Source organism: Rhipicephalus microplus, chromosome 3, assembly GCF_043290135.1.
Source record: "Rhipicephalus microplus isolate Deutch F79 chromosome 3, USDA_Rmic, whole genome shotgun sequence".
NCBI classification, from domain to species: Eukaryota; Metazoa; Arthropoda; class Arachnida; order Ixodida; family Ixodidae; genus Rhipicephalus; species Rhipicephalus microplus.
Genome location: NC_134702.1, coordinates 149,973,927 through 150,001,266, shown reverse-complemented (window position 1 = coordinate 150,001,266; position 27,340 = coordinate 149,973,927). Strand labels below are relative to the sequence as shown.

General features: G+C 45.4%; 1 protein-coding gene across 1 annotated transcript in view; it reads right to left on the bottom strand.

Annotated features, from left to right (window-relative positions):
- Positions 1-761: 761 nt before the first annotated feature.
- The window catches only part of LOC119182072 (monocarboxylate transporter 13), a 29,255-nt gene continuing 2,676 nt past the window's right edge, over positions 762-27,340 (bottom strand). The window contains exons 2-4 of the mRNA XM_075888096.1: positions 6,236-6,379; positions 1,968-2,813; positions 762-931 (exon numbers count right to left, since the gene is read on the bottom strand). Of these exons, the coding sequence (XP_075744211.1) occupies positions 762-931; positions 1,968-2,813; positions 6,236-6,379 (1,160 nt within the window). The remainder of the gene's footprint in view (positions 932-1,967; positions 2,814-6,235; positions 6,380-27,340) is intronic.

Genomic DNA, 27,340 nt, shown 5'->3' with positions numbered 1-27,340 from the left:
TCTCTAAATAGGCACTTGAAATAAACATTGATCACATTTCACTTCGTGTACTGGCGCTCTCTGGTTAATAAATGGCTCTCGCGCTATTACACAACATATAACATCGCCAATATTGCGAAGACAGCTACACGGGGCCTGCGATCGTTCAGCAGCTTCAGGCGAGCAGACGGAACACGGAGTGCACAGAAATATTCACGAAGCCTGCGAAAGGAGCAGATGTGTACTGTACATTCATGAATGAACACGGATGCTGGTCGGCAGAAAAATGACGAGGAAACATCGAAATGCCTTAAGTAATGGATATGTGACACATCTGTCATTTGGTTACCAGTGGCTTGACAGGCATGGTTTGCGCAGTGAGAGTCCATGTAAGAGGAGATTGGTTAGGCGAGCAGTCGCGGAGTCTTAGTAATTAGCGATAGAGAGTCATCGCAAAATTGGCTTCAGAGGTGAATGGCCTAGTTTCTGTTACTTTTTGTGCAAAGAATACAAGAAAATTGTACCCTTGAAACGCCCAGAAATCTGAAAGTCAGGCGCACCAGGTAGTCATGACACTCAGTTCCATGCTAGACACGCACGCACATGCCAGTATTGAGGTACAAATGTCAGGCCCGTGTTTTCTGCCTGCGTTCGTCGGGGGCCGCACTTTTTATGACGCCCGTTTTTGGGAGGATTGCTACCTGGTTTCTTGCCCACCAAAACAATCGATGTGGCGCAATTACCGTGCAGACACAGTTCTTTTATGACGTACAGCTGTGCGTTCAGAGTTTCGTAGTGTGCAAGAAGGGATTAGTGTGCGTTTTGAATGAGCCAATCTTCTTTCTGCGTTCGTGCACGGCGAGAGGAATGTAAAGCATGACGACGACGAAGTGCAGCACGGCCAGAGCACGGTACATGCCATCGTAGGACCCGAGGCCATCCCGAAAGTAGCCTGGAACAACAACGAAAAAAATATGCCTTAAGGAGCACGTATAGCGTAAATTGTTGTGATTATTTAATGCTAGTTACTGACATGTTTCCCAGCACGGCGACGCCCCACTGGCGGCGCCTCCGCCACCCGCATGTGCGCATGCTTCCCACCGTGCTCAGTGAAGAATGCACGACGAAATTACGTATAGTCCGGGTTGCGTCAACTTCACGCTGTTCATGTGAATTCTAGAGTTTTGTTTCTTTTTTGTTTAGAAAAAGTAGACCGCACGTTTCATTTTCCTAGTGTAACTTGTTTTAAGTCCAGGAAAGAACTGTTTCTGTGTACAACTATAAGGTGTTATTTTGCCATGAACGTGGTGACGTTGCCTACATAAAAATTATTGAGGAAATAATACAAAAAGTTGTCAAGTGAGCTCATAACACTGATAAAGTTATCTGGCTGCGCTTCCGCGTTTAAAACTTTTCGCGACTTGTGATCATTACACTTTCCGTCTTGTACAACGTCAGGATTCATATCAGCTGATTACATTCATTTGGCTCCATTCACCATGAACGGATAGGCAATGCGGGCTACCGGTAATGGAGCGAGAAAAAGTAAGAAAAATACATAGAAATATACGCACTCTATTTGTGCGATTTGCTGAATATATAAGGTGCTCACTGGTTACACTTCGGATATCGCACTAGGCGAGCTATGTTTAATAAGTTTTAAGAGCATAATTTTTCAGCACATAGTTTCGTATCGCAACAACAGTATATCACACCCAAAAACATGGCTATATTTTGTAATTCAACCCCAGATCTCATACGCACTACTGATGCGGCTGGGCACATTTTATACTGGCCGCACCGCCACGTGTGTCATATTTGATTGCGCACCATTTCGGGTCTACCTGCTTGCTTTGCTATCATCCAGTCTACATGCAGTGGGACAAATAGAAACAGCTCGCGTGGCTTGTACCGTTAGCTCGTTTTTTTTCGATTTACGACATTCAGAAACCACAGCCGCTTTCCGATTTCAATGACCAGTCACTTACCTATGATCGTGGGGCTGCTCAGTTGTAGAGGAATGAGAAGCAGCCCAAGAGCCGTCATGCACAGGGGCACCCGGACGGCACCAAAGTACTGTGTCATAAGCGAGCACCGCAGCGAGCTGGCGGCAGCGATGAATGTAATGAGGAGGGCGCCGTCCACGACGTACGTGATAGGCGACGACGTGTACGGAACAAGCGCGTACCACAGCGTGAGCAGGGTGAAGCAGATGGTCATCAGCGTAGGGCGGCTCACGAAGTTCATGTCAGCGATCAAGGGCACTCCGACGTAGCCCACGATTTCGGCGATGGTCGCGTACGTGATCGCCATGTCGGCCGCCTGCCTGGACGCTCCCTTGTCGAGTGCGTAAGCGTCTATGGTCTCCAGGAACACGGTATAGCCGTAGATCTCCACCGTGGCACCCAGAACGACGACGTAGAAACTGGGAGCCTTCAATACGGCGAGCATGCGTAGAAGTGAGGCGAGCGACTGCTGACATTCGTTGTCGCCGGCGTAGGCCTCTGGCAACTTCAACAGTGAAGGCACACCGCTGAGTTTTGTTGCTATTAATGTAGGCCTTCGTCCAGCTGCGCGTTCTTCTTCTTCGCTCTCTCGAACACGCACCCACAAGAAGAGAGCGACGACCGTGACGTTCATGGCGAGAGCACTGTAGATGAGGAGGGTGCCTCGGAGGCCGTAGCGGCTGTTGAGGAAGGACAGCAGAGACGGAAACGCGAAGGCGCACAGCGTGGTGCCAGCGTCACGGAGTCCACTGGCGACGGCCAAGTACTTGTCGAAGTGCAGGCCCAAGGTGACCATGAAGCTGACGAGCACGATACCCGCACCCATTCCTGCCAACAAAGAAGTATACGAACCATATTTAGACAAAAAACACACAGAGAGACCATTCGAATGATTAGTAGATGAGTTGAGAAGTCTATATGTGTTAGCAGCAAGCTTTCTGAACTCGTGTGTAAGTAAAAAAAAGGGCAAGATGAAGAGAAAAGCAGAAACAGAATGAGCACTGTGCGCACGCAGAACACACTGCAAGACAATAATCACTACTAATTGCAGCTGGCAAGAAATTTACGATGTTAGTGACCTCGATCTCTACGGTGACCAAGCAAAAATCTTGAATATATTCATAAAAATTCTGTTCTTGGTGATTAAACGGACAATATAAAAATTAAACACTGTTTAGTTTTATTCGGCACGTAATATTCGGTAAGTAATATTCGGCAAGTAATATTCGGCAAGTAATATTCGGTAATATGCTCTGTAGAATGTTTCACTATATATGAAGTTTATATCGACATGTATTTATTATCGCTATTGCTGACGCACTAGAAGAGGAAGTGCCTATTGCAGTGTATATGATTGGTAGTAATAAACAAGGGTAAGCACGAGAAAATTGACGTGAGCCATTTATTTGTTTGACCGAATTAAGCAACGATGATAAGGGGTGTTTCGTACAAGAAATTTTCTCTTTTTCGGGGAACTTTCGCCCGTCATTTTGATCTCAAGGGAAAAAAGGAATCTTTCTGATAATGCGGGAATTTCATAAATGGTCAAATTCTCCTGCGACGACCAATAATTAGCGGTCACAGTGCGTCTACGTCTGCTGTAGTCGGTTCTGGCGCATGCACCACGCAAGCATAGCCTATGAGATTTGTTTCTAATATTTACGCGGAGTAATTTCTAGTTAACTACTAATGTTAGACTTAAAGCCCACAATGCGCAGTGTACCAACCGTATATTAAATAATGAAGTCATGTTTTTGTTGTGCCACTGTGGAGGGGCTAGCCATAATTTCAAAAGTTGCCAGTTTTGAGACACCTGTAACTACAGTTGTGTGTGCGTGGAAGGGGGCGAAAATTAGTACTGTTGTGTAAGAAAATATGCTGGGAATTTCGTCAACATTTGCCGGAAAAAATGCCCGTAATGGGCAATTTTCATTTCTCTGAATGGGAATTCTTCAGCGTAGTGCAGAACATCACTGACGAGGACAAAAAATATGCCTAAAACACACTTGCCTTGAATCCCAGAAGTTATACCCCGTTGTCCGTTGTAGAATATTAAAATGCTATGAACTCCACCACAATACTCTCGAGCAATCGCGAAATTCATCAATTTTTTTCAGGGTGTTGAAAAATATAATATTGCATTGTCTTTGAAACAGCAAGCTCTAAGAATAATAGAAAATCTGTTTAGTTTAAATGTCATGAAACATTTTTTTGCAACTCGAACCAATCAATATGGATAATAGAAATAAAAAAAAACATGCTTGTTGAACTGATTTTTAGAGAACGGCATTGTCCTGGAGAAGCTACTGCGGAAAACATAGCGTGACACTTTCGAACCAATGTTTATTCATTTATTTATTTATTAAATTGTTTAATTAGCGCTATCAGCCATCGATTTCTGGCCTATACAGACGAGGACGTACAAAACTTCGAGGTCTTCGTATTCGAAAACGAAAAAAAAAAATCTGGCATTGTTGAGTTTTTGTAACAGTAATTGCTGATGCGATCGAATGTTCCGTGTAATGTTCCTGTTAACGTGGCTTATTATGCATGATTACGTAGTGCTTAGCACGCACATCTTAATAGCTCGTCTGCAGTGTACATACTCATTGCAAGGGCCTGAGTAGGAGTGGTATGGAAGAAGGGGGAGAGGCAAAGTGAAACTTTGAAGTGTTCAAAATGAAACTTCGCCCACTTCGAGCTCACCTCCCACCCCACGCTTTGTCGGCAACCTCACGCACACCAATTGTCCGAATGACAAGGCTGGAAAAAAAGCCTACGATCTCCGCGTTGCAAATAAAAAAAGTATTGCACGTGTAGTCACGTTGAAAGTAGCGAAATGAACAACGAAAAGTATGACACGAGATGAAATGTGAAAACGCACAACAACCACAATGCATAGGATGTGTGTCGCCATCTAGTGATTTGGCAAATATACAGCCACAGCTTTGTATGTTCGTTGATAGATGGTAGGAATGTTTACATACGTTTACAGCAGACGATGAGTGAAACATCTTTGAACATTAAGACGCGGGGAACTCAAAACTTCATATTTTTATCACTAAATGAAACGTAGTACTGACTCATCAGAATTCAGGAACACAAAGTAATGAGTAGGCCCAGTCCAACATGGAGGCAATTTAACATAAAAATGATGATTATTAGATTCCATACAAAAGCGCAGCAGGGCTGGCAGAGCTATCAAACGAGCTGATCGGAACGAACACACACACACACACACACACACACACACACACACACACACACACACACACACACACACACACACACACACAAGACAAAAACTGGTCATAGTTAAATCACACCGAGCGGCAGTAGAATAATCCAAAGATGGTTAGGCGGGGTGGGACCATCATACAAAATACTTTACCTAAACAAGCAGTTTTTGACGTGCTGGGTAAAACAGCGTCGGCAACGCAGACTAAGGTAGCGCAGGTCGTGAAATTCGATGTGCCAAAGCAGATGAGTCAACTTTGTATATTTGGAAAACTGCGCGTTATGTTACATCAGACAAGGTAGACGTCTAAAGAAAGAATGTGTGTGGCTCGAAATAAAGCTTGATAACAACGTCATGCGCTAATAAAGCATACAACAACATAGACATGGAGTTGCTGTAAGATACTTGCATGCACAATGAAACTGGCGCAGGTTTCGCAAATATCTTTAGCACTGTTGTGGTCAGCGCGCAAACATGCATCAATTAGAAGCCAGGTGGTGTAGGTTATTGCAGTTAGTATTAACACGTTGGAAAACAAAGTGTCTATTATCTCGTCAGCTCATACGTAGGGCTGATGACAATTTTCATAAAAGTTACCTATCAATTGCTGACACCATGCAAAAGAATGTCCAATATCTTTGCTATGTGACAGCAACTACACTTGCATGTGTCTCCAGTTGTGACACCAGCTCAAAGCAGGAATAAAGAAAGCGTTTCGTTTTTTCCTTTCTGCTTGTTTATTGCAACCGCAAAAATTTGTTCCTGCTAGAGGAAGTGCGGCGGACGGTTTATGCACCTTGTGACCACTCAATCAAGGATATGAGCTATTTCAGAAAACTTCTGTGTTTGGAATTCTCCCTCAGTACAGTGAAATAACTGTTTTTGGTTGTTTGAAGTGCAATACAGGTATTCATACTGACAACACTAGCTCCACTGAGGGAAGCAATCTACAATGTCATTTTTTACGGAGGCGTATGCCAGTATTGTCGATCAAGCGTTTTGACATGCTTACCATGAAGGGCACCAAGGGCTAGGGTCATCACTGCGATGTTGGGAGCAAACGCAGCCCCTATCAGTGGAATCCACAGCATCAAGCTCCCGAGCAGAGTGATCTGTGACACAGTGAAGTGCCGCTGGAGCACTACCACGATCAGGCCTGAATGAATGAAAAAGAAAATATATTAACGCAATATGGGAGTGCCTAGAACCTGGGTGGCGCGAAAGTCACATCAGCACTCGAAGACGACGATTTAAGATCAAAGCGGGGGACCATTAAAATTAGTAAGTTTTTCCATGCAGCTGCTTTTATCGTCGCTGCGCCTGCATGGCGCACACCGCTAATTAGGTTAAGACATATTAGAGGATGAGTGGTTCGCAGCCTGCTGGGGAACTTTACTCATCACATTAATTGAGCCACCATCTTTAGTAAGCAGTTATTTGACATCAGCCCTGTGTTGTTCTGCTGCCCTTGCGTGGTTCAGGAGGGCAGGCGAAATATAGCAAACGTTTACCGATCGACAATTATCAGCTTTGATCGATGTCCAGCGCCATGACAATGTGCGGCCAAAAAAACAACGCTATAACGAAAGAAGTATGTAAATGCAAATATTGGAAGCTTTTTTTATATTCACCTCGTTGACGCACACCGTATAAAATAGTAGTGATAGCTTCTCTGATCTTCTCTCGCAGCTGCAACACTTGTAGCTGCGAAAACTGCTTTCTGTGTCTACACACTTATATTCAAGAGAGGAACTTTTTCAGACTAACACATACGCATTGTAGTACAGAATTGCAGTACTGTTGCGGAATAGCTATAGTGAATTGTAGACTCGTGTAATATTGTTTAGTTTGAAGGAAATAGGTGTAAATTCAAAGGCTCATTTTTTCAGACGCAATAATAATAAGCTAACAAACCTTTCCATAAGAGACTTTTATTTCTTTACGTTTACACTACAATAATTTCTAATAACATCTATACCTAGCATAATTGCCTGTTAGTATTCTATAATACTGTGTCTAACGAAGAACACGAGTCCTTGTATTCTCACTTATATCCGTCATTATTAGCGAGGGTATCGTTCTGACAGACTTGGTGCCTTCAGGTGGTATGCAAGGGCTTCTTGGTCAGCTGCCAGCTCGTAATAAGATCAAGTGCTACGATACGCCAACAGGCAAAGAGAGAGTGCTCCACACTCGCCGTAATTGCCGCAGGTAGCACTGACTGACGCTACTAATTTAATAAACCATATAACCTATATACTAAATGAACCTGTATAAGTCGACTGGGGAATGATCGTCACCTAAGATCAGTCGTGCGGGATCGCACGCGTTGTGCGAAGGTTGCAGGTTAGGTGCTTGCCGGTGCAAGGTATCCTTTCGTTCACTTTTATTTCTTCACAATTACATTGAACCAACTTCTCGTGACATCCTCCACACTTTCTTTAGCTTCATTGTCTGTTACTTCTCTTTAATGTTGTTTCGCTTGAGCTCGCTCTTTGATTTGGACACCGGGCATTTTGTGCTATAGACACTGCGTTCTAGACGCTTCGATCAGACTCAACTCCGTCGTATGCCACTGGACTGGCATCACAAAGAAACATGTATTTGAAGCACATCGGGCTTCCTTGTTGCAACAGGTATTCTTTTTGCAAAGACTTGAAAAACCTTTCAAACGGTAGCTTCCGGTTGTTGTTTCTGCGTATAGCGTCTGCTCGCTTGGAAATACTGTTGACTTCGTCAGCAGTCGCATAAGGTATGGAAGTCAACCTTCGTTTAAAGAGAAGTTCGGCTGGTGTTAAAGTGCAAGGTTCTCCTGCATCTGTCTCGATGAAAGTCAGCGGCCTAGAGTTTACGACTGCGTCGACCTCAGCCAGCACTGTCGATATTTTTTCGTAGTTCTGACGAGCTTTGCCGAAAATATTTCGCAGCGGAAGCTTCAGTAATCGTACGAGGTGCTCCAACCATAAACCCCACCAAGGAGCATTTCGTGCAATAAACTTCCACGAAATGTCGTTCGTGCTTGGGTGACCTGCGATGTCCTCTTTAGAGAACATTAGGTGTAGTCGCCTTATGTTCACCGATGTTTTGTGAAATAATTGTGTGTTGTCACAATAGATCACCCTAGCTAATCCTCTCCGAGCTGTAAATTGTCGTAGGATGTAATTTCCGAGGCAATATTGAGATGCACGGCTCTAGATACAGCGCACGTAAAATGTGCAACGTAGCACTTCGTGTCCCCTGTCTCCATACGTGCATAAAGATGGCCCGCCGAAGTCGACTCCTACAACTTCAAACGGGTTCGTTGGTGAAACCGATGACTTGCCAACGGAGCAGTCTCAGCACTTCCGGGGCCCACACTGAAATGCTTGCAAGAATTGCACCTATGCAGCACTCTCTTTACCAAAGTGGGATCTCGACAAATCTAGTAGCGCTCCCGAAGCTGTGTAAGTGTATCTCTCACTTCTGCGTGTAGGACTTGAAGATGAGCCCTGTTGCCAAAGTGCCAAAAAGTGGTGGCTTAATGGCATTACGATTGGATTCTTCACATCTTGTGTGGAAGGCATGAGCGATAAACGGTCTCCAAGCCGAAGAATTCCGTCTTAGTTTATGTAAGGGCGTTGTTCCGCGATTCGAGAAGAAGACTCGACTTGTTGGCCGTTGATCAAAATAGTCAACTCTGCAAGAAAGCCTTTCCTCTTGAGTACATCTTATCCAATCCTGTTCAGCGCTCAAGATTTTTGTTGCCACGAGATGTCCAGTGTGATCCGTTATTTTTCCAACATCAGACAGTAAATCTGAAAACCCATGCACTGACTCTGAGTAGGTGCTGAAATCTGCTGTACCGTTGAATGTCGATTGTAGAAATTGAGAAGCGTGTCACTGGTGAGACGTAGACTGTTGCAACTTCACATTGGGTGGCTTCCGCTATGTCTAGTTCACTGAACTGTAGGGGCCATTCAGACATCTGTCTAGTTAGCCACTCAGGACCATGCCACTATTTAGAGCTGCACAGCAGCCTCTCAAGCGTCAGACCATGAGTGAGTAGGTCCGCAGGGTTGCCCGGTCATGAGTAGTATCTCCACTTCGATGGATCTGTTGTGAATCTGGTTTCATTGACTTTGTTGGCTACGAACTGTTTCCACCTTTTGACGTCACCTTTATCCATGACAACACAATGGCGGAATCTGTTCACATTGTGTAGTCGTCCTGAACAGTCCTCAAACCGCTCTTCACGTATGCCAACACTCTTGAGCTGATGAAAGCAGCCAAAAACTCCAATCGTGGCAGCGTTGTGTCCCTAATGGATGCTGCACGTGACTTTTCAGCGCCTCAAGACTTGGCACGCCGTATATTGCTGCTCCGTATGCCGCTGGACTGGCATTACAGAAAACGTCTACTTGAAGCACACTGGGTTTCCTTGTTCCGCCATCCAGATAGCGAGGAACAATCACGTCTTGCAGTTGCGGCAGTCGGAGGACCCAATCATTCCATTATTTTTGCAGGTCATTAGGCAGTACTTCATCACAGCCGATTTCTGTATCCACAGCTTCTGAAACAATATTCGTACGGCAGTAGTATAAGTCCTAGAACTCCCAACGGGTCATGTATTCTTGATGCTGAATGCAAGACAAATCGTTTTCTGTCCGTCTGTGCTGTAGAAACCTGGAGTAGATTTTAAACTGAAAAGCTGATTTCATCCTTTGCAGTATCCCACACAAAACCCAGGACCTTAACCTGTGTTTCGCGATGAACGACCAACTTATTACTAGTAGTCTCTTCCTGATCTTCAAGTGCTTGCATCAAGTTTTCTGAATTTGTTGTCCACTTTCGCAATATCATGCCGGACGATTTTATTATTGTTTGCGCTTCTCGGCAAATTTTTGCGGCTTCGTCTTCTGTATCGGCAGCAGTGACTAATTCGTCCACGTAAAACGACACGGCGAAAAATTTTGGTGTTTGCGCCGTGGCAGCCGGTGCTCTTTTTACGTGGTAGAGATGATGATGATGTGTGTGTAGCGACACCACGGACCCGAGCTAACGGGGGAGTTTCGACTCCCTCCCACGCCTAGCCGTGCGTGGCTTTGCCGTGTCCGGGGAAAAGGGGATCCTGGGGGTTGAGCCGACGCTGGGTGATTGGACCTTTAAGGCCCCCCGGCAGAGGCAACACACCTCTTTGGCCCCGGCTTCACGTAGACGGCACCCCTGGGCTGACCCACCCAGGGGAAATTGGCAGTCGCCTTTTCCTATCTCTCTCTCCCTACATCTTCGTCTTTATCTCTTACTGTTTATCTGTCCTGTCTTCTACTCTTTTCTGTTTACTTCCAAACTTCCTGGCGGCAAGGGTTAACCCTGTGCAAATAGCCTACCTTGGCCTAGGCGCATTGGGTTATAGCAGAGTTGTACGGCTGACGTCTGCAAGCTTTCAGCATCCGCAACCTTGCAGCGTCCCCTCGTTGGGCTCCGTGGTGGGTGGCCGCCAACGCTGCCGAACAACATACAATTAGCATGCACAAAGCATTTCCTTTACTTAATGATCGTGCCTCCTCAAAGCGGGTACGCACCGAAGACATCAATTTTTTGATTCGGCCAAAACAAATCTTTCCTCATTTTCATGTTATGCATTGCGAAAAAACTAACAAACAAGCCAGAACTCTATTCCCCTTCATAGTGGCTAGGTGCCTAACCGAAACTCTCGGTGCCGGGTACAAGGTTACCAAAATGGCCAGCGGAGATCTACTCCTTGAAATACGTGACCAAAACCAATTCGATAAACTGAACACCCTCACAACGTTTGGAGACACACCCATCAGTATTACGCCACACAGGTCCATGAATTCAGCTCGCGGGGTCGTATCGGACGTAGATTTGCTTGAGCTGACGGAAGCTGAACTTCTGGAAGGATGGAAGAGCCAGAACGTGACAAACGTACAGCGTATTAAGATCAGAAGAGATCAAAAGGAAATCCCAACCAAACACTTAGTACTGACCTTTGCTTCGAGCGATTTGCCGGAAACTATTCAGACTGGGTACACAAAGACATCCGTGAGACCATATATTCCCAACCCCCGCCGTTGCTTCCAATGTCAGAGATATGGCCATGGCTCTAAAACCTGTCGCGGTCGCCAGACTTGTGCACAATGTGGAGTCCTAGGCCACGTGTCTGAGAACTGCAAACAACCGCCACACTGTGTAAACTGCGAAGGAAACCATGCCGCATATTCACGCTCCTGCACATACTGGAAAAAAGAAAAAGAAATAATTACGTTGAAGGTGAACGAGAACATTACATTTAAGGAAGCACGGCGAAGAGTCGCTCCATTCTATGGAGCTACATACGCTGATGCGGCGCGTCAGGGGGCACCGCCGCACCAGCCCTCGCCACTCCTTCGGCCCGCGCATACCGAGCCGGAGGTTGTGGCACCTGCCCCCAAGGCGGTTGTAGCCCAGGCTACACCGCCTACTCCCAAACAGAGACCGGAGACTCCAGAATCCTCGGGTCTCAAGGTCTCACCTCACCAGGCGAGGCCCGAAATTCGAACTAGCAGCCCGCACGTGCGGGCATCCAGTGCCTCCGAGGAGGCAATGGATACGTCGGCACCCTTGGTGCCGAAAGAGCGGCGTGGCTCGTTGGAGCGCGCTAAGAAAACAAAAAAGCCGATAACAGGGCCTGGTGACGGCCCTGTTAAGTGAACTCAAAATCCCTGTCTAAACAGCCACTCGCTTTTCGTACACACAGCATTATTTTACATTCACCATGAACACTCAAATTATACAATGGAATGTCAGGGGCCTTCTCAGAAACTTTGACGACATCCAAGAACTCTTACACGAACACTCACCAAAAGTGCAGTGTGTACAAGAAACACACCTTAGTTCAAAACACACAAATTTTCTTCGTAAATACGTTATTTTCCGAAAGGACCGTGTTGATGCCATGACATCATCCGGAGGTGTTGCCATCATAGTGAATCAAGGAATTGCATGCACTCACATACAACTCCAAACATCTCTTGAGGCAGTGGTTGTTCAAGCGGTACTTTTTGATAAACTGATCACAATCTGCACTATTTACATTCCTCCTAGCTATCAGCTGCAAAAACGTGATTTACACTCTCTAATTGATGAACTTCCGGAGCCTTATGTTCTCCTTGGAGACTTTAATGCGCATAGTAGGCTATGGGGTGACTCTCGGTATGACGCGCGAGGCCGACTGATCGAACAGTTCCTTCTCTCGTCGAGCGCATGTCTCCTTAATCGAAAAGAACCAACTTATTATAATCTCGCTAATAACACCTACTCCTCCATAGACATAAGCATAGCATCTTCATCTCTTGTCCCTCTACTCCAGTGGAATGTCGTCAGTAATCTGTACGGAAGTGACCACTTCCCCGTAGTTTTGAGCACAACTACAGTAACCGAGTGCCCACAACGTGTTCCCAAGTGGCTAATAAACAGAGCCGACTGGGAACAGTTTTATACTATCGCTCGTCTAGGTTGGAATGACATCTGTACTTTGAACATTGATGTTGCTGTGAACTACTTCACAGCGTTTTTGATTGATGCTGCAACAAAATGCATCCCACAAACAAATGGACACCCTGGAAAACGACGTGTGCCTTGGTGGAACTCTGAATGCCGAAACGCGCGCAAACAGCAAAACAGAGCTTGGAGGCTGCTTCGGAACTCACCGAAAGCCGAAAGAAAATAAAGTCTCAAAGCAGGAGAACGCGTCGGCAGGCCAGAAGAGAGAGCTGGCAGAAGTTTTTGTCAGGGATCAATTCATACACACAGGAAGCTAAAGTGTGGAACATGGTCGGTAGGATAGCAGGAAAACAAGTACACACACTTCCACTCGTAAACACTTAGGGTGACACCTTGGAAGATCAGGCAAACTTCCTCGGTGCACACTTCGAACAGGTGTCCAGCTTATCCCACTATACTGACACTTTCAAAAAATACATAACAAGAATAGAAAAGCAGAAACTCGAACACAAATGCACTGGACACGAGGCATATAACCAAGCGCTCAGTCTAGCTGAGCTGCAAATGTCTCTAAACTCCTGCAGTACCTCTGCCCCAGGTTCTGACCGTGTCGTTTATGAAATGTTAAAAAACCTACCGATCGAAACACGAAAAACCCTACTTTGTTTGTACAATGCTATCTGGTTTTCTGGCACTATACCTAACTCCTGGAAAGAGGCTATTATAATTCCCATTTTGAAAGAGGGCAAGGACCCTTCTTTACCTTCGAGTTATAGGCCTATTGCACTCACAAGATGCTTGTGCAAAATCTTCGAAAAAATGATAAACTGCAGACTTGTACATTTCCTTGAAACAAACAATTTGCTCGAGCCATTTCAGTGCGGGTTTCGAGAAAGTAGATCCACCACAGACCACCTTGTTCGTATTGAGGCACAGATCAGGGACGCCTTCGTCCATAAACAATATTATCTCTCTGTATTCCTCGATATCGAAAAGGCTTATGATACAACATGGCGTTTCGGAATTCTACGAGACCTGTCCCACCTTGGCGTGCGCGGAAGAATATTTCACATAATCAAAAGTTACCTGTCAAACCGGACATTCCGTGTCCGAGTGGGCCCGGTTCTTTCACAAACATTTGTTCAGGAAACAGGCGTGCCACAAGGTGGTGTACTAAGCTGCACACTTTTTCTCATAACAATGAATTCCTTGCACTTGACCATCCCTCGCAATGTGTTTTATTGTACATATGTCGATGACGTCCAGCTTGGCTTTAGGTCTTGCAATCTGGCATTGTGTGAGCGGCAGGTTCAGTTAGGTTTAAACAAGCTCTCCAAATGGGCAGAGGAAAACGGATTCCGACTGAACCCACAAAAAAGCACGTGTGTTTTGTTCTCTCGAAAGGGAGGCATGCACTCAGAACCCGACAGTGAACTGAACGGTCAACGTCTGTCTGTTAATACGGAGCATAAATTCTTAGGATTAATCTTGGACAACAAGTTGACCTTCGTACCGCACATCAAGTATCTAAAAACAAAATGTTTAAAAGCCATGAATGTTTTAAAAGTGTTGTCACGTACTGGGTGGGGTAGTGACAGGCAATGTCTCATGAACCTATATAGAAGCCTTATTCGCTCCCGCTTTGATTATGGGGCCGTTGTTTATCAGTCTGCGACTTAAAGTGCTTTGAAGATACTGGACCCCGTGTACCATTTGGGCATCCGCCTTTCTACGGGTGCTTTTCGCACCAGCCCCGTAGAAAGGCTTTATGTTGAGTCAAATGAGTGGTCGCTTCATCTGCAGAGAACTTACATGTCCTTTGTTTATTTCCTTAAGGTGAAAGCAGATAAGAAGCACCCCTCATACTCTACTATTAATGATTTGTGAAGCTCCATTCTGTTTCAAAACAGGCCTTCGATGAGGCAGTTCTCTCAGTTTGCCTGAAAAGTCTAGCTGAGGAAACTGGAGTTTCACTTGAACATAGTTTAATGGCTCCTGTAGCATATCTGCCACCGTGGCAATGGCAGACTATAGACTGTGATGTGTTCTTTCTTGAAGTTACAAAACATGCGCCTATTGCCCATATTCGAACATACTTCCTGGAACTTCAACACAAATACACACGTCCTGAGTTCTTTACAGATGCCTCCAAGTCCAACTCCTCTGTGTCCTACGCTGTTGTCGGCCCATCTTTTTCGGATGCTGGCCCTCTACATCCAGGCACAAGTATCTTCACAGCGGAAGCTTACGCGATACTTGTGGCAGCTAAACACATCAAACAATTACACATACAAAAAGCAGTAATTTATACAGACTCCCTCAGTGTGGTAACGGCTCTGCACAGTCTTAAAAAACAAAAAAACCCGGTCCTCATCTCACTTTACTCCATTTTGTGCCCACTCTACACACTCAAACAACATGTTGTAGTGTGTTGGGTGCCAGGGCACCGTGAGATTCAAGGCAACGTGAGGGCGGATCAGCTCGCTGCATCCGTCCACAAAAGCACTGCCCCTACAACAATATCAATCCCGGCCCTCGATCTTAAGCCGTCTCTCAAACGAAACCTCAGGGACTACTGGCAGAGCAAGTGGAATACACACACACAAAACAAACTACACATTATTAAGCCACACCTTGGTCATTGGCTGCCCGTATCGAAATCGCGTCATACAGAGGTAACACTAACGAGACTCAGGATAGGACACACATACACTACACACACATATCTGTTGTCTGGTGGCGATCCACCATTATGTGATAGATGTGGTGAATTCTTAACCATCCTTCACATGTTAATTCAGTGTAAACACTTAGAAACTCTAAGAAAACAACATTTTCCATTACTCTACCGACAAGATATACCTTTACGCCCTGCAATGTTTGTCGGTAGGGAACCGCTTTTTAGTCATAAATCATTGTTAGCGTTTTTAAAAGGAATTCATAGCTTTCATGTCATATACCCGGGCATACCGTAGCATGACCTCTCCAGAGAGGTTTTTGCTGCGGTGGCTTTTCAGGAAAGCACATGCCTCACGGCCCTTGGACGCAAGGGTATGAACGAGTGAGGCACTTGTGCTAATGCCATACATATCCACCATCGTCTTTTATTATCACCAACTTTTGTCTTCTATTCACACCACACACACCTTTCACGGCATGGTCATGATTTTATTACTTGTATGTTTTTACCCGCCTTACTGCGAGGAATTTTATGGCCCTTATACAGCCGCTTATCACAATCATTGTCCATACTTTTAGTAAGATGAACTGGCGCTCTTTGGCCGTGAAATTGCCCTTGCGCCATAAAACATCAAACATCATCATCATGATGATGTGTGGGGCTTCATGGCGCAAGGGCCAATTGATGGCCAAAGAGCGCCATTACAATGACTAGAGATGTGGACAATGATATGTTGCGTGGCTGTATAGGGGCCTTAAAATTCCTCGCAATATTGCGGGTAAAAACATGAGTAATAAAATCATGATAGTGGCATGATATGCATAGTAAAAAAGGGTGACAAAGGTTTTGATAATGAAAACCTGTGTAAAAATATTTGGCACTAGCACAAGTGCCTCATCAGCGCCCTTGTGTCCGAAGGCCGCGAGGCAAGTGCTTTTCAATGGAGCCACTGCAGCAACAATCTTTCTTGAGAGGTCGTGCTAAGCAATTCCTGGGTATATGACATGGTAAAAGCGGACATATCCTAAAAAAGCTAGCACCCATATACGAGTGAACAGTGGTTCCTTACCGACGAGCATTGCAGGTTGTAAAGGCACATGTTGTCGGTAGGGTAATGAAAAGTGTTGTTTTCTTAGAGTGTATAGCTGTTTGCACTGGATTAAAATGTGAAGAACTGTTAGTGCTTCACCAGATCTGTCACACAACGGTGGGTCACCACCGGACAAAAGATATGAGTGTGTCGTGTATGTGTGTCCAATCCTGAGCCTCGTTAGTGTTACCTCTGTGTGACGTGATTTTTACACTGGCGGCCAATCGCCGAAGTGCGGCTTAATAGCGTGTAGTTTATTTTGTGTGTGTCTATCCCTCTTGCTCTGCCAGTAGTCCCGGAGCTTTCGTTTGAGAGATGGCTTAAGATCAAGGGCTGGGATTGATATGGGTGTAGTGGCGGTGCATTCGTTGACGGATGCAGTAAACTGATCCGCCATCACGTTGTCTTGAATCTCACGGTGCCCTGGCACCCAGCACACTACAACTTGTTGGTTGAGTGTGTAGAGTGTGCATAAAATGAAGTAAAGTAAAACGAGGACAGGGTCTTTTTGTTTTTTTTAAGATTGTGCAGAGCCGTTACCACACTGAGGGAGGCCGTAGAAATTACTCCTTTTCTATTCGTAGTTGTTTGATGTGTTTAGCGGCCACAAGTATCGCATAAGCTTCCGATGTGAAGATACTTGTCTCTGGATGTAGAGGGCCAGCATCCGAAAGGGATGGGCCGACAGCAGCGTAGGACACAGAGGAGATAGACTTAGAGGCATCTGTAAAGAACTCAGGACTTGTGTATTTCTGTTGAAGTTTCAGGAAGTATGTTCAGATGTGGGCAATGGGCGCGTGTTTTGTAATTTCTCGGAAAGACACATCGCATTCTATAGTTTGCTACTGCCAAGGTGGCGGGTATGCTTCAGGAGCCGATAAACTGTGTTCCAGTGAGACACCAGTTTCCTCAGATAGACCCGTGAGGCGAAATGAGTAGGGCGGCCTCATCGAAGGCCTGTTTTGAAACAGTATGGAGCTCGACAAATCATTAATAGTGGAGTATGAGGGGTGCTTCTTGTCTGCTTTCACCTTAAGGAAATATACAAAGGATATATAAGTTCTCTGCAGATGAAGCGACCACTCATTTGACCCAACGTAAAGGGTTTCTGCGGGGCTGGTGCGAAAAGCACCGTAGAAAGGCGGATGCCCAAATTGTGCACGGGATCCAGCATCTTCAAAGCACTTTGAGTCACAGACTGATAAACAACGGCCCCATAATCTAAGCGAGTGCGAATGAGGCTTCTATACAGGTTCATGAGACATTGCCTGTCTCTACCACACGTAGTACGTGACAACACTTTTAGAACATTTATGGCTTTTAAACATTTTGTTTTTAAATACTTGATTTGGCGGTACGAAGGTCAACTTGTTGTCCAAGATTAAGCCTAAGACTTTACGCTTCGTATTAACAAAAATAGGTTGACCATTTATTTCAATGTCGGGTTCTGAGTGCATGCCTCTCTTTCGGGAGAACAAGACACACGTGCTTTTTCGTGGGTTTAGTCGGAATCCGTTTTGTGCTGCCATTTTGGCGACCTTGTTCAACCCTACCTGAACCTGCCGCTCACACATTGCCAGGTTGCATGGCTTAAAGCCAAGATGGACGTCATCGACATATGTACAGTAGAACATGTTGCAGGGGATGTACAGGTGCCAGGAATTCATTTTAATAATAAAAAGTCTACAACTATATAAGTACACCACGTTGCGGTACTCCCTTTTCTTGGACAAATGTTTGGGAGAGAATACTGCCCACACGGAGACGGAATGTCCGATTGAACAAGTAACTCTCGATAATGGAAAGCATTCTACCGCGCACACCCAAGTGAGACAGGTCTCTTAATATGCCAAGACGCCGTGTTGTGTCGTAAGCCTTCTCGATAACGAAAAACACAGAGAGGAAGTATTGTTTGTGGACGAAAGCGTCTCGGATCTCTGCCTCAATGCGCACCAGATGGTCGGTGGTGGATCTACCCTTTCGAAACCCGCACTGGAATCGGTCGAGCAGATTGTGTCTTTCGAGGAAATGTAAAAGTCGGCGGTTTATCATCTTTTCAAAAAGTTTACAAAGACAGCTTCTAAGTAAAATGGGGCTATAACTCGCAACTGAGCAAGGGTCCCTGCCCTGTTTCAAAATAGTGACAACAATGGCCTCTTTCCAGGAAGAAGAAATGGTGCCAGAAAGCCTGATAGCAATGTTTAGGGAGGGTAATGTTTTTCGCGTTTTGAGCGGCAGGTTTTTCAACATTTCATACGTGACACAGTCATAGCCTGGAGCAAAATTACTGCAGGAGTTTAGTGATGTTTGTAGCTCAGTTAAGTTGAAGGGTAGGTTGTATGCCTCGTTGTTTGTACACTTGTATTCTAGTTTCTGCTTTTCTAACATTGCTTTGAATCTTTGGAAAGCTTCAGTATGGTGTGATGAACTAGACACCTGCTCGTAGTATGCACCGAGAAAGTTCGCCTGATTTTCCAGGCTACCACCTTGTGTGTTTACGAGTGGGTGTGAGTGCACTTGTCTTCCTGCTACCATACCAACCATGTTCCAGACTATAGCCTCTTCCTTGTGTGTATGAATTTATCCCTGATAAAAAATTTTGCCAGCTTTTTCTTCTGGCCTGCCGACGCGTTGTCCTGCCTCTAGATTTTATTTTTGAAAGCTCTCAAGGTTTTCCGCTGTCGGCGAGTTACTCAGTAACCTCCATGCCTGGTCTGTTCTTTTCGCCCATTAAACACTCATTGTTCTACCATGGGACGCGTCGCTTGCCAGACAGTCCAGATGTTTGTGGAATGCACTTGGCTGCTGCATCAGTAAGAAATGCCGTGAAGTACTGCACAGCTTCATCCACGCCTAATCCACATATGTCAGCCCAACTTAAGTGAGTAATCTTTTGAAATTGTTCCCAGTCGGCTTTGTTTACCAGCCATTTGGGAACAGGTGGAGGACATTCATATAATGTAGGTGTACTCGAAACAAAACGAAAATGGTCACTTTTGTATGGATTATTTATGGCTTTCCACTGAAGTAATGGTACAATTGATGGAGATGCGATACTGAGGTCTATGGAAAAGTAAGTTTTGTTGGCAAGGTTATAATATGTTGCCTCTTTCCTATTCAACAGACAAGCGCTTGATAAAATGAGGAAGTGTTCAATGAGACGACATTGTGCATCACAGCGAGAGTCACCCCACAGACCGTTAAGTGCGTTCAGGTCTCAAGGACCAGATAAGGTTCACGTAGTTCGTCTATTAAAGAGTGGAAGGGAAGATTTTCGAAACGGTGGTGCGGAGGTATGTACACCGAGCAGATGGTGACAAGTTTGTTTAGAATAACTGCTCGGACAGCCACCGCCTCGAGGGAAGTTTGAAGGGGTAATTGTGTACATGCTATACCTTGACTAACTATAACCGCTACACCACCGGATGGAGGCATGGCGTCATCTCTTTCCCTTCGGAAGATTACGTAATTACGTAAAAGTTTGTGTTTGTTCGTTTTAAGTGTGTGTATTGTACACACAGCACTCCACCATTGTGTTCACGGAGGAGTTCTTGCAAGTCATCGAGGTTTCGAAGAAGGCCTCGGATGTTACACTGTAATATTTCTGTCTGCATATTTAAACAAGAGAGATGCTACTGTGTGTACAAAGAGTATCCTGTGTTGGAGTGAGCTCGTTAATTCAGGTGGCAGGACGGTCGTCCGGCCCCGTTATTGGTTTTTTGCTTTTCTTGGCGCGCTCCAAGGAGCTGCGTGGCTCTTTCGTCACCAAGGGTACCCTTGTATCCATTGCCTCCTCAGAGGCACTGGATGCCCGCGCATGCGAGCTGGTGGTTCAGATTAGAGGCCTCGCCTGGTGAGGTGAGGCATTGAGTCCAGAGGACCCTGGAGTCTCCGGCCTCGATTCGCTAGGAAGCGGAGTAGACTGAACTACTGCCGCCATGGTGGCTTGCCACAGCCGACGGCTTGCTCGGCGCTGGCCGAAGGAGTGGTGAAGGCTGATGCGGCGTTGCCCCCGGACGCGCCACATGAGCGTATGTGGCGCCGTAAAATGTCGACACTCTTCGTCTTGCTTCTGTGAATATGATATTTTCTTTATTTTCAATGTGATGACTTATTTTTTTCCATAATAAACAAGACCGTGAGTATGCGGCATGATTTCCGCCACAGTTCACACAGTGTGATGGTTCTTCGCTGTAGTCCGAATTGTGGCCTTACACTCCACCATGTGCACACGTTTGCTGACCACGACAGCTTTGTGAGCCATGGCCATACCTCAGGCATTTAAAACAACGACGTGTGTTAGGTATATATGTTCTGATCGATGTCTTCGTGTACCTAGTTTGAATAGTTTCTGGCAGATCCATGGAGGCGAGTGTGAGTATAAGGTGTTTTGTTGGTGTTTGCTTGTTGCCTCTTGTGATGATAATCTTCTGTACATTGTTCACATTCTGACTCTTCCAACCCCCCAGAAGTCTGCTTCGGTTAGGCCAGGCAAATCAGTGTTAGATACCACTCCACGAGTTATGTTCATTGATCTGTGTGGTGTTACAGTGATCGGAGTGTCACCAAAAGTTGAAAGATTCTTTAGCTTCGCAAACTGTTCTTTTCAAGGAGGAGGTTTCCGCTGGTCATTTTGGTAACATTGTACCCGGCCCCAACGGTTTCTGTGAGACACCTGGCTACTACGAAACGGGATACAGTTCTGAGATGGCTTGCCACGTATCTCGCTATGTATAACATGAAATAGGGGAAAGTTTTCATTTGATCGGTTGAAAAAGCCCAAGTCTTCGGTGCGTACGCGCTTTAAGGCGTCAAGATCACTTAATAAGGGAAAATCTCTATGCATGCCAGTTTAATTTTCTTCAGAAGTGTTGGCGGCCACACTCCACAGAGCCCAACGAGGGGACGCTACAAGTTTGCGGATGCTAAATTCTGCACACGCCAGTCGTACAACGCTACTATAACCCAATGCGCCTACACCAAGGTAGGCTATTTGCACAGGGTCAACCCTAGCCACCAGGAAGTTTGGAAGTAAACAGAAGAGAGTAGAAAACAGGATAGATAAAAAGTGAGAGATAAAGACGAAGATGTAGGGAGAAAGAGATGGGAAAAGGCGACTGCCGATTTCACCTGGGTGGGAGCCCAGTGGTGCTGTCTACGTGAAGCCGGGGCCGAAGGGTTGTGTTGCCTCTGCCAAGGGGCCTAAAGGTCCAAGCACCCAGCGCCAGCTCAATCCCCAGGATCCCCTTTTCCCCGAACATGGCTCAGCCATGCACGGCTAGGCGTGGGAGGGAGCCAAAACACCCCCGTTAGCTCTGGTCCGTGGTGTCGCTACACTTCAAACGCCTACTTGCGCAAGCGCCCCTGTGGGATTTTACGTGGTAAAGAGTAGTAGCTTTGAGGAAGAATGGGCTACATGTAGCTCCGAAAGGCACTCGTGTGATCCTCCTCTCTTGCAGCTCGCCCTTGGATAAATCTTCTTCTGCAAATCTGAGAAAGCGGAAAGCGTCTCTGTCATCCTCTCGAATCGCAAACTGAAAAAATACCTTTTCTGTGTCTGCAATCACTGCCACTGGGTGCGTTCTGAAGCGTAGCAGAGTTTGCATGAGGTCTTGATACAAGTTGTCACATTCTTTAAGGCAGTCATTAAGATACTTGCATCCTTTGGCATGTGACGAAGCGTCGAACATCACTCGAATTTTTGTCGTTAACGCTTGTTCACAGATGACCTCTTTGTGCGGCGTGTAATATAACTTCGTCACATTCGTAGGTACATCACTGACAACGTATGTGTGTCCTGGCCGCAAGCACTCTCTTACGGTACGGTCACACGTTTCGAGCAGTTTTTACTGGAGTCAAGACGATGGACAAGCTTTTCCAGTTAAGTAACGGCGACTTGCCTGTTGCTTGCAAGCTCGAAACCATCCTTCCAAGGGAGGGCCATTTTATATCTTCCGTTCACAAACCTGATCGTTTTCTCTAAAGGCATCATGGCGTTACTCATTACAGGTGGCTTGTTTCTTGTGTCGCTAATTCCTATGTTTTCAAGTTCCCAAAAGGAGCACAAAATCTCGTCGGAATTGGTAGCTTGAACATTTAGCCCCCACACCATCATTTGTAAAGCAGTTTGTCCAGACACCAAGTGCGATGTGCTTCTTGGAAGGTTCACCCGATCTTGAAGTTCAGTGCGATCAAAGATTAGTTGCCTTCGCACCGTGAAACCTCGCCAGTCAACACTTTCCACATCTGATTGAACCCGATCAGTACGCTGATGCCACTCGTAGTGTTGATAGATGAGTATTTCGACGCCATCCTTTCTCAGCTTCTTTAAAGACGCAACGAAGGCTACCTCCATAGCTGTCTCTGCGATGTCTTGTAAGATCGTGGGAACCAATATTGCTGCTAGGACTATTTCCGCGTCGGTAAACTGGCTTAGCAGTCGTAGTTCTACAATGCAACGCCTTTTAGCCTCTTAGTCTGATGCACTTGCGGAAGTGCAAGGCTATTCAAGTTGTTCCCACGCTTTTCAGCTATAAGTGCTTTGACAGATCTTCAGTTAAAAAAGCTCTCTGACTGCCACCGTCAAAAACGCCTCGTATGTAGCGGCAGGTGTAATCATTCATGGGCCATGCCCTGAAAGTCTGAAGAAAAAGGCAAGCGATAGAGCCTTCCTTGTGTCTTCTTTCAAGTGATGCGCAGACTGTCGTAGTTTTTTCGCCGCTCTTGTCAGCCTAGTCTGATTTCCGCGAACACCTGTCGGGATCGCACATGCTTGTAGCGTGTTGAGCTTGGCATCTGGAGCACGAAATCTTTTTCTTGCAATCTTGTGCACAATGTTCTTTGGTAGTGCAATGGAAATATCTCTTGTCGGTGAAAAGCAGTTCCTTCTTCTGCGTCAGTGGCAAGTCGGCCGTGCAGGCTTCCAATCTGTGATGACTGTACGAGCAGAAGACGCAGTTGTTCTTTTTTTCCGTACCGAGTTGCTGTGAAGCACAGAAGACGCCCGTTTCCCACGCCGAAAGTACGTCGGCTGACTTGTTACGGGAAGTGTTTCATATTCTCGTCCTCTGAAATCCTTAAAATTGCTCTTCTCCAGGCTTTCCAGCTCAATATACAGGAACTTGAACACACGGTCCAGTCCCACGGGTGTAGCTTCAGCTCTCGAGTAATGTGCCAGCTAGACGGCACATGATCGATGATACTGCACAACTATACCCCGTGGAAGAGCACGTGGTAGGAAGTCGCTGAGCATTGACGAATATGACGACTTGTGCACATCCGAAATCTCAAGGCCTCGGATATTAACGAGAACTTGGTGGTACAAACTATATAGGGGGCGTCTTCTCCCCAAATCGCTTCCGTAGCATGCTGATGGCGTCGTTGGAGCAAGTTTCTGTCGTCGGAAGGCCCGTAATTACTGAAGCGGCTTCTCCTTTCAGATACAGTCGGAGGTAATAGAACTTCTCTGTGGCAGTGATGCGAGCGTTACTATGAACAATTTGGCCAAATTGTTCCCAAAATTTGGTCCACTTGCATAGGTCCCCAGAGAAAAGAACCGCGGGGATGTTTGGCTCAAACTGCTGACGCGACAAGACCAGATGTTTCTCGCAAAAGACATGTGATAGTGGCAGAAAACTTTATGAGTTATAAAAAAAGAAAAAAAAATTGTGCAAAAAAGGGAAATGGTGAAATCAAATCACCCTCCGCCAAAAAAAGAAAAAAAAGATAACCTGGTATCTGAATATAGCATCTCGGCAGTGCTGCGGAAAGCCACATTCGCGCAGATGTTCAGCACCACCCCCGCCTATGCGTAGAAGCATGTCGCTGACAGGAACAGGCGAAATATTGTTCTGTGCGCGGCATTGGTGTTTAGCTCTTGCTTTATTTTTAGACGAAGCGGTTGCACATGAGCACGGCTCAGGGCACGTGTTGCATTGCCACACCAAACGTTGCCCCAACATCAGGCAGCAGGCTCGAAAGCATGGCAAAGCTGCCTAGCGCCACGCGACCATAGGCCCAAACTCGGTATATTTGGAAGATTAACTTGCGTGAGTGCCAGAGTAATTTCAACGTTCTAAGCGCCACTCAAGCGACGGTTGTTAATTATGGTCGCATGGCCCACATATTTGTCATGTTGGCCGCATTTGGCGGTGTGCTTTGGTGTGCTGTGGCGTGCGACCATTGCCGAATAAACGAAGCGCTAATCAACGACCACAAAAAGCTTCCAGCAAACTCGGAAATAAGGTTCTAGATATAGAAGGACCACCAAAATGTCTTGTGTGTAGGAGAAACAAGTCACAATAGTAATTACAACAGCAAGAACGTTTTCGAAAAAAAAGAAGAACCACGCATGAATTGTTCTAGCCGCTGTCACTATCTGCCTGGAAAGGTGGTATTTAAAGTCACAATATTCAGTGATGTCATTCCCTGTCACTCTACACTTAGGCTAGGAATAAATTTCACTCCATCAAATAGGGAACAGTCGTGGTAAGGGCAAAATATGAAAGTTCTACCCGCATCGTGCTTGTTTCGATTGAAACTTTGAATTATTCTCTTATATGGTGAGGGCATTATTGTTCTGGATGCCCAGAAGAACAGATACTCCAGCATTGAATACTATGAACCAGAACCACCGATTGCTAAAGGTAGCTTTTTTTCAGATTCTTGCACTTTCTTCATTACCAATATAATTACCGTGAGTGTTATCTGAATGGTATTCTTTGGAGCTTGCTTCATGTAGATGTTAATAAAACTATTAGCGTGGAGACAGCTGTATTATTGAGGAATCATGTTTTAGATTGACACGACTGGATTAAGTCTCGAAGAAAAATTGAGCTTTTCATTCACGTGCTCTAAATACTAATACTTCGGCTGACGGTCTCTCTTGTAGTTTTTTTTTCCTTTGAAGAGGACATATGTTTTCGTAAGTTAAGCAATTGTGAGACGTTGTATGATTTTTCGTGGTTTCCAAGCAGGAAAATGGGGATCTCTGCTTTTAATGCATTCTATGTTACGTGTGTCATATTGTAGACGAAGGAGGAATAGACTTCGGTAAGTCCTACGCATTGCACGCGTATAATTTATGCGACATAGTGACCTTGCCACTGCTTACGCTGAACGTTCAACCAAATACTACGGGGGGATAGGTGTCTTTGTGTAACAATAAAAGTGACAGTTTCGCAGCAAGAACCAAGCAATGAATGCTACAGCAAGAAGTGGGAATCTCACGTGAAGAACAAATATCTTGTTTATTACAGCGCACTGCTGAAATACTGAAAGGCCAGGAACGCTCGACAAGAATGGGCTGGTCCGCACAGGACAAGAGCGAACTAACAACTTACACAATAGTTTTGCGTTTGGGCAAAGCACTGCAGGTTTTGCCAGCCTAGATCCTGACAACCTAAGATAATTTTGTTCTAAACTGCGGTGCGTGGATGGACTCCTCGGTTTCTTCTGCGACGCAATGGCGTCCGACTCAAGGTGCGCTTGGTGATATTGTTACTTTTGATTTTGATTCCACATCGCGAGTGGGTACAGAAAGCGGTAATCTTTTCATGCACATATAAAAGGAAGTTTTCTTATTGGAAGACGATGTATGAACGTAGCATGGTATGGAAAACACGCTCGAGCTCTTCCGATACCTACAAAACGCCAGAGGTAAATGGTATAGCTAAGTAGCTTGTGGTGAGTATACCGCCACATGCAGGGCTGTGGCTGAGCTGTCTAACGCAGTGCGCTGCGTAGCAAAGGGTCGCTAGTTCAAATCTCCGGTCGTTTGCTGCGGAATTCTGTAGTTATATTTCTACCTTTTTTATACTATGGATTTATGTACATATCTCGGACATGCTAACCTCCCTGTCCTTCCTCATTTATTCCTCCTCCTCTCGGACATGACGGCGATGGCAAATATCAATCCGCTGAGAGTGCCCACATAATTATTATTGTAATACTATTTGTAGTTCTGTACTTAACTCTCGGGGAAGCTCACGTTCAGAGGGTAGCTCATCAGCTGACAATGTCGCCGCTCACATACAGCACAGGTGTCACTTCTACTGAAGCGAAGTGATAACAGCGTTCATGACACAACCACGCCAAAATATATGAACAATTACTGCACTCATTAGAATATTCCTACGGTAGCAAGCAACATTGGGTTATAGCTTGGCGTGTCATAGAAGCACAAGAGTAATGTCTGTGTTACATTATGGTAAAAGTGCTTATGTACTCAACAGTTCAACGAAGGTTCGTCTGGTCAGGCATTGGATGAGAATAAATACGGTCACTCATCAAGTCTGATGAAATGCTCGGACGTTTTGACAACGAGAATGCCGCTGTCGTCACCAATGAAAAGAACATGTCATCCTGTAGCCTCCTAAAATCACTAATCATCCAGCGAATGATATCGACGAAAAAAACCGGGTCTGTTACCTACTAGTTACATAATTGTGGCTAGTAGATGTCCTGCTAAGCGCAGCTCAGTAAACGAGAAACACATATGTGGTTCCGAAAAGTCAGATAATTTCATTCATACTAGGGCAGTGACCGTGTTTTATATCATAAAAAAGGATGGCTAAAGCTGCCAGCTGAATTGACGAACCACCGACGTGATGCCCAAATACGAACTTTTTCTGGAACAATTTCATGTAATCTAGCAGTTCAGCGGTTCAACTGCCATGCAGAATGCCTGGTTTTGAGTGTGAGTTGAATAGTGATTTTTTGTACCTGCCCATATTGGGATTTTTCATTTACCGACGGCACTACTGAAATCTGAACTTTCTATTTGGAATAGGCGTTGTAAATGATCGCGTTGAATTCTAAAGAATATTTTTGCTGTTACTGGAGTGATACGTACACACTTTGGTTCA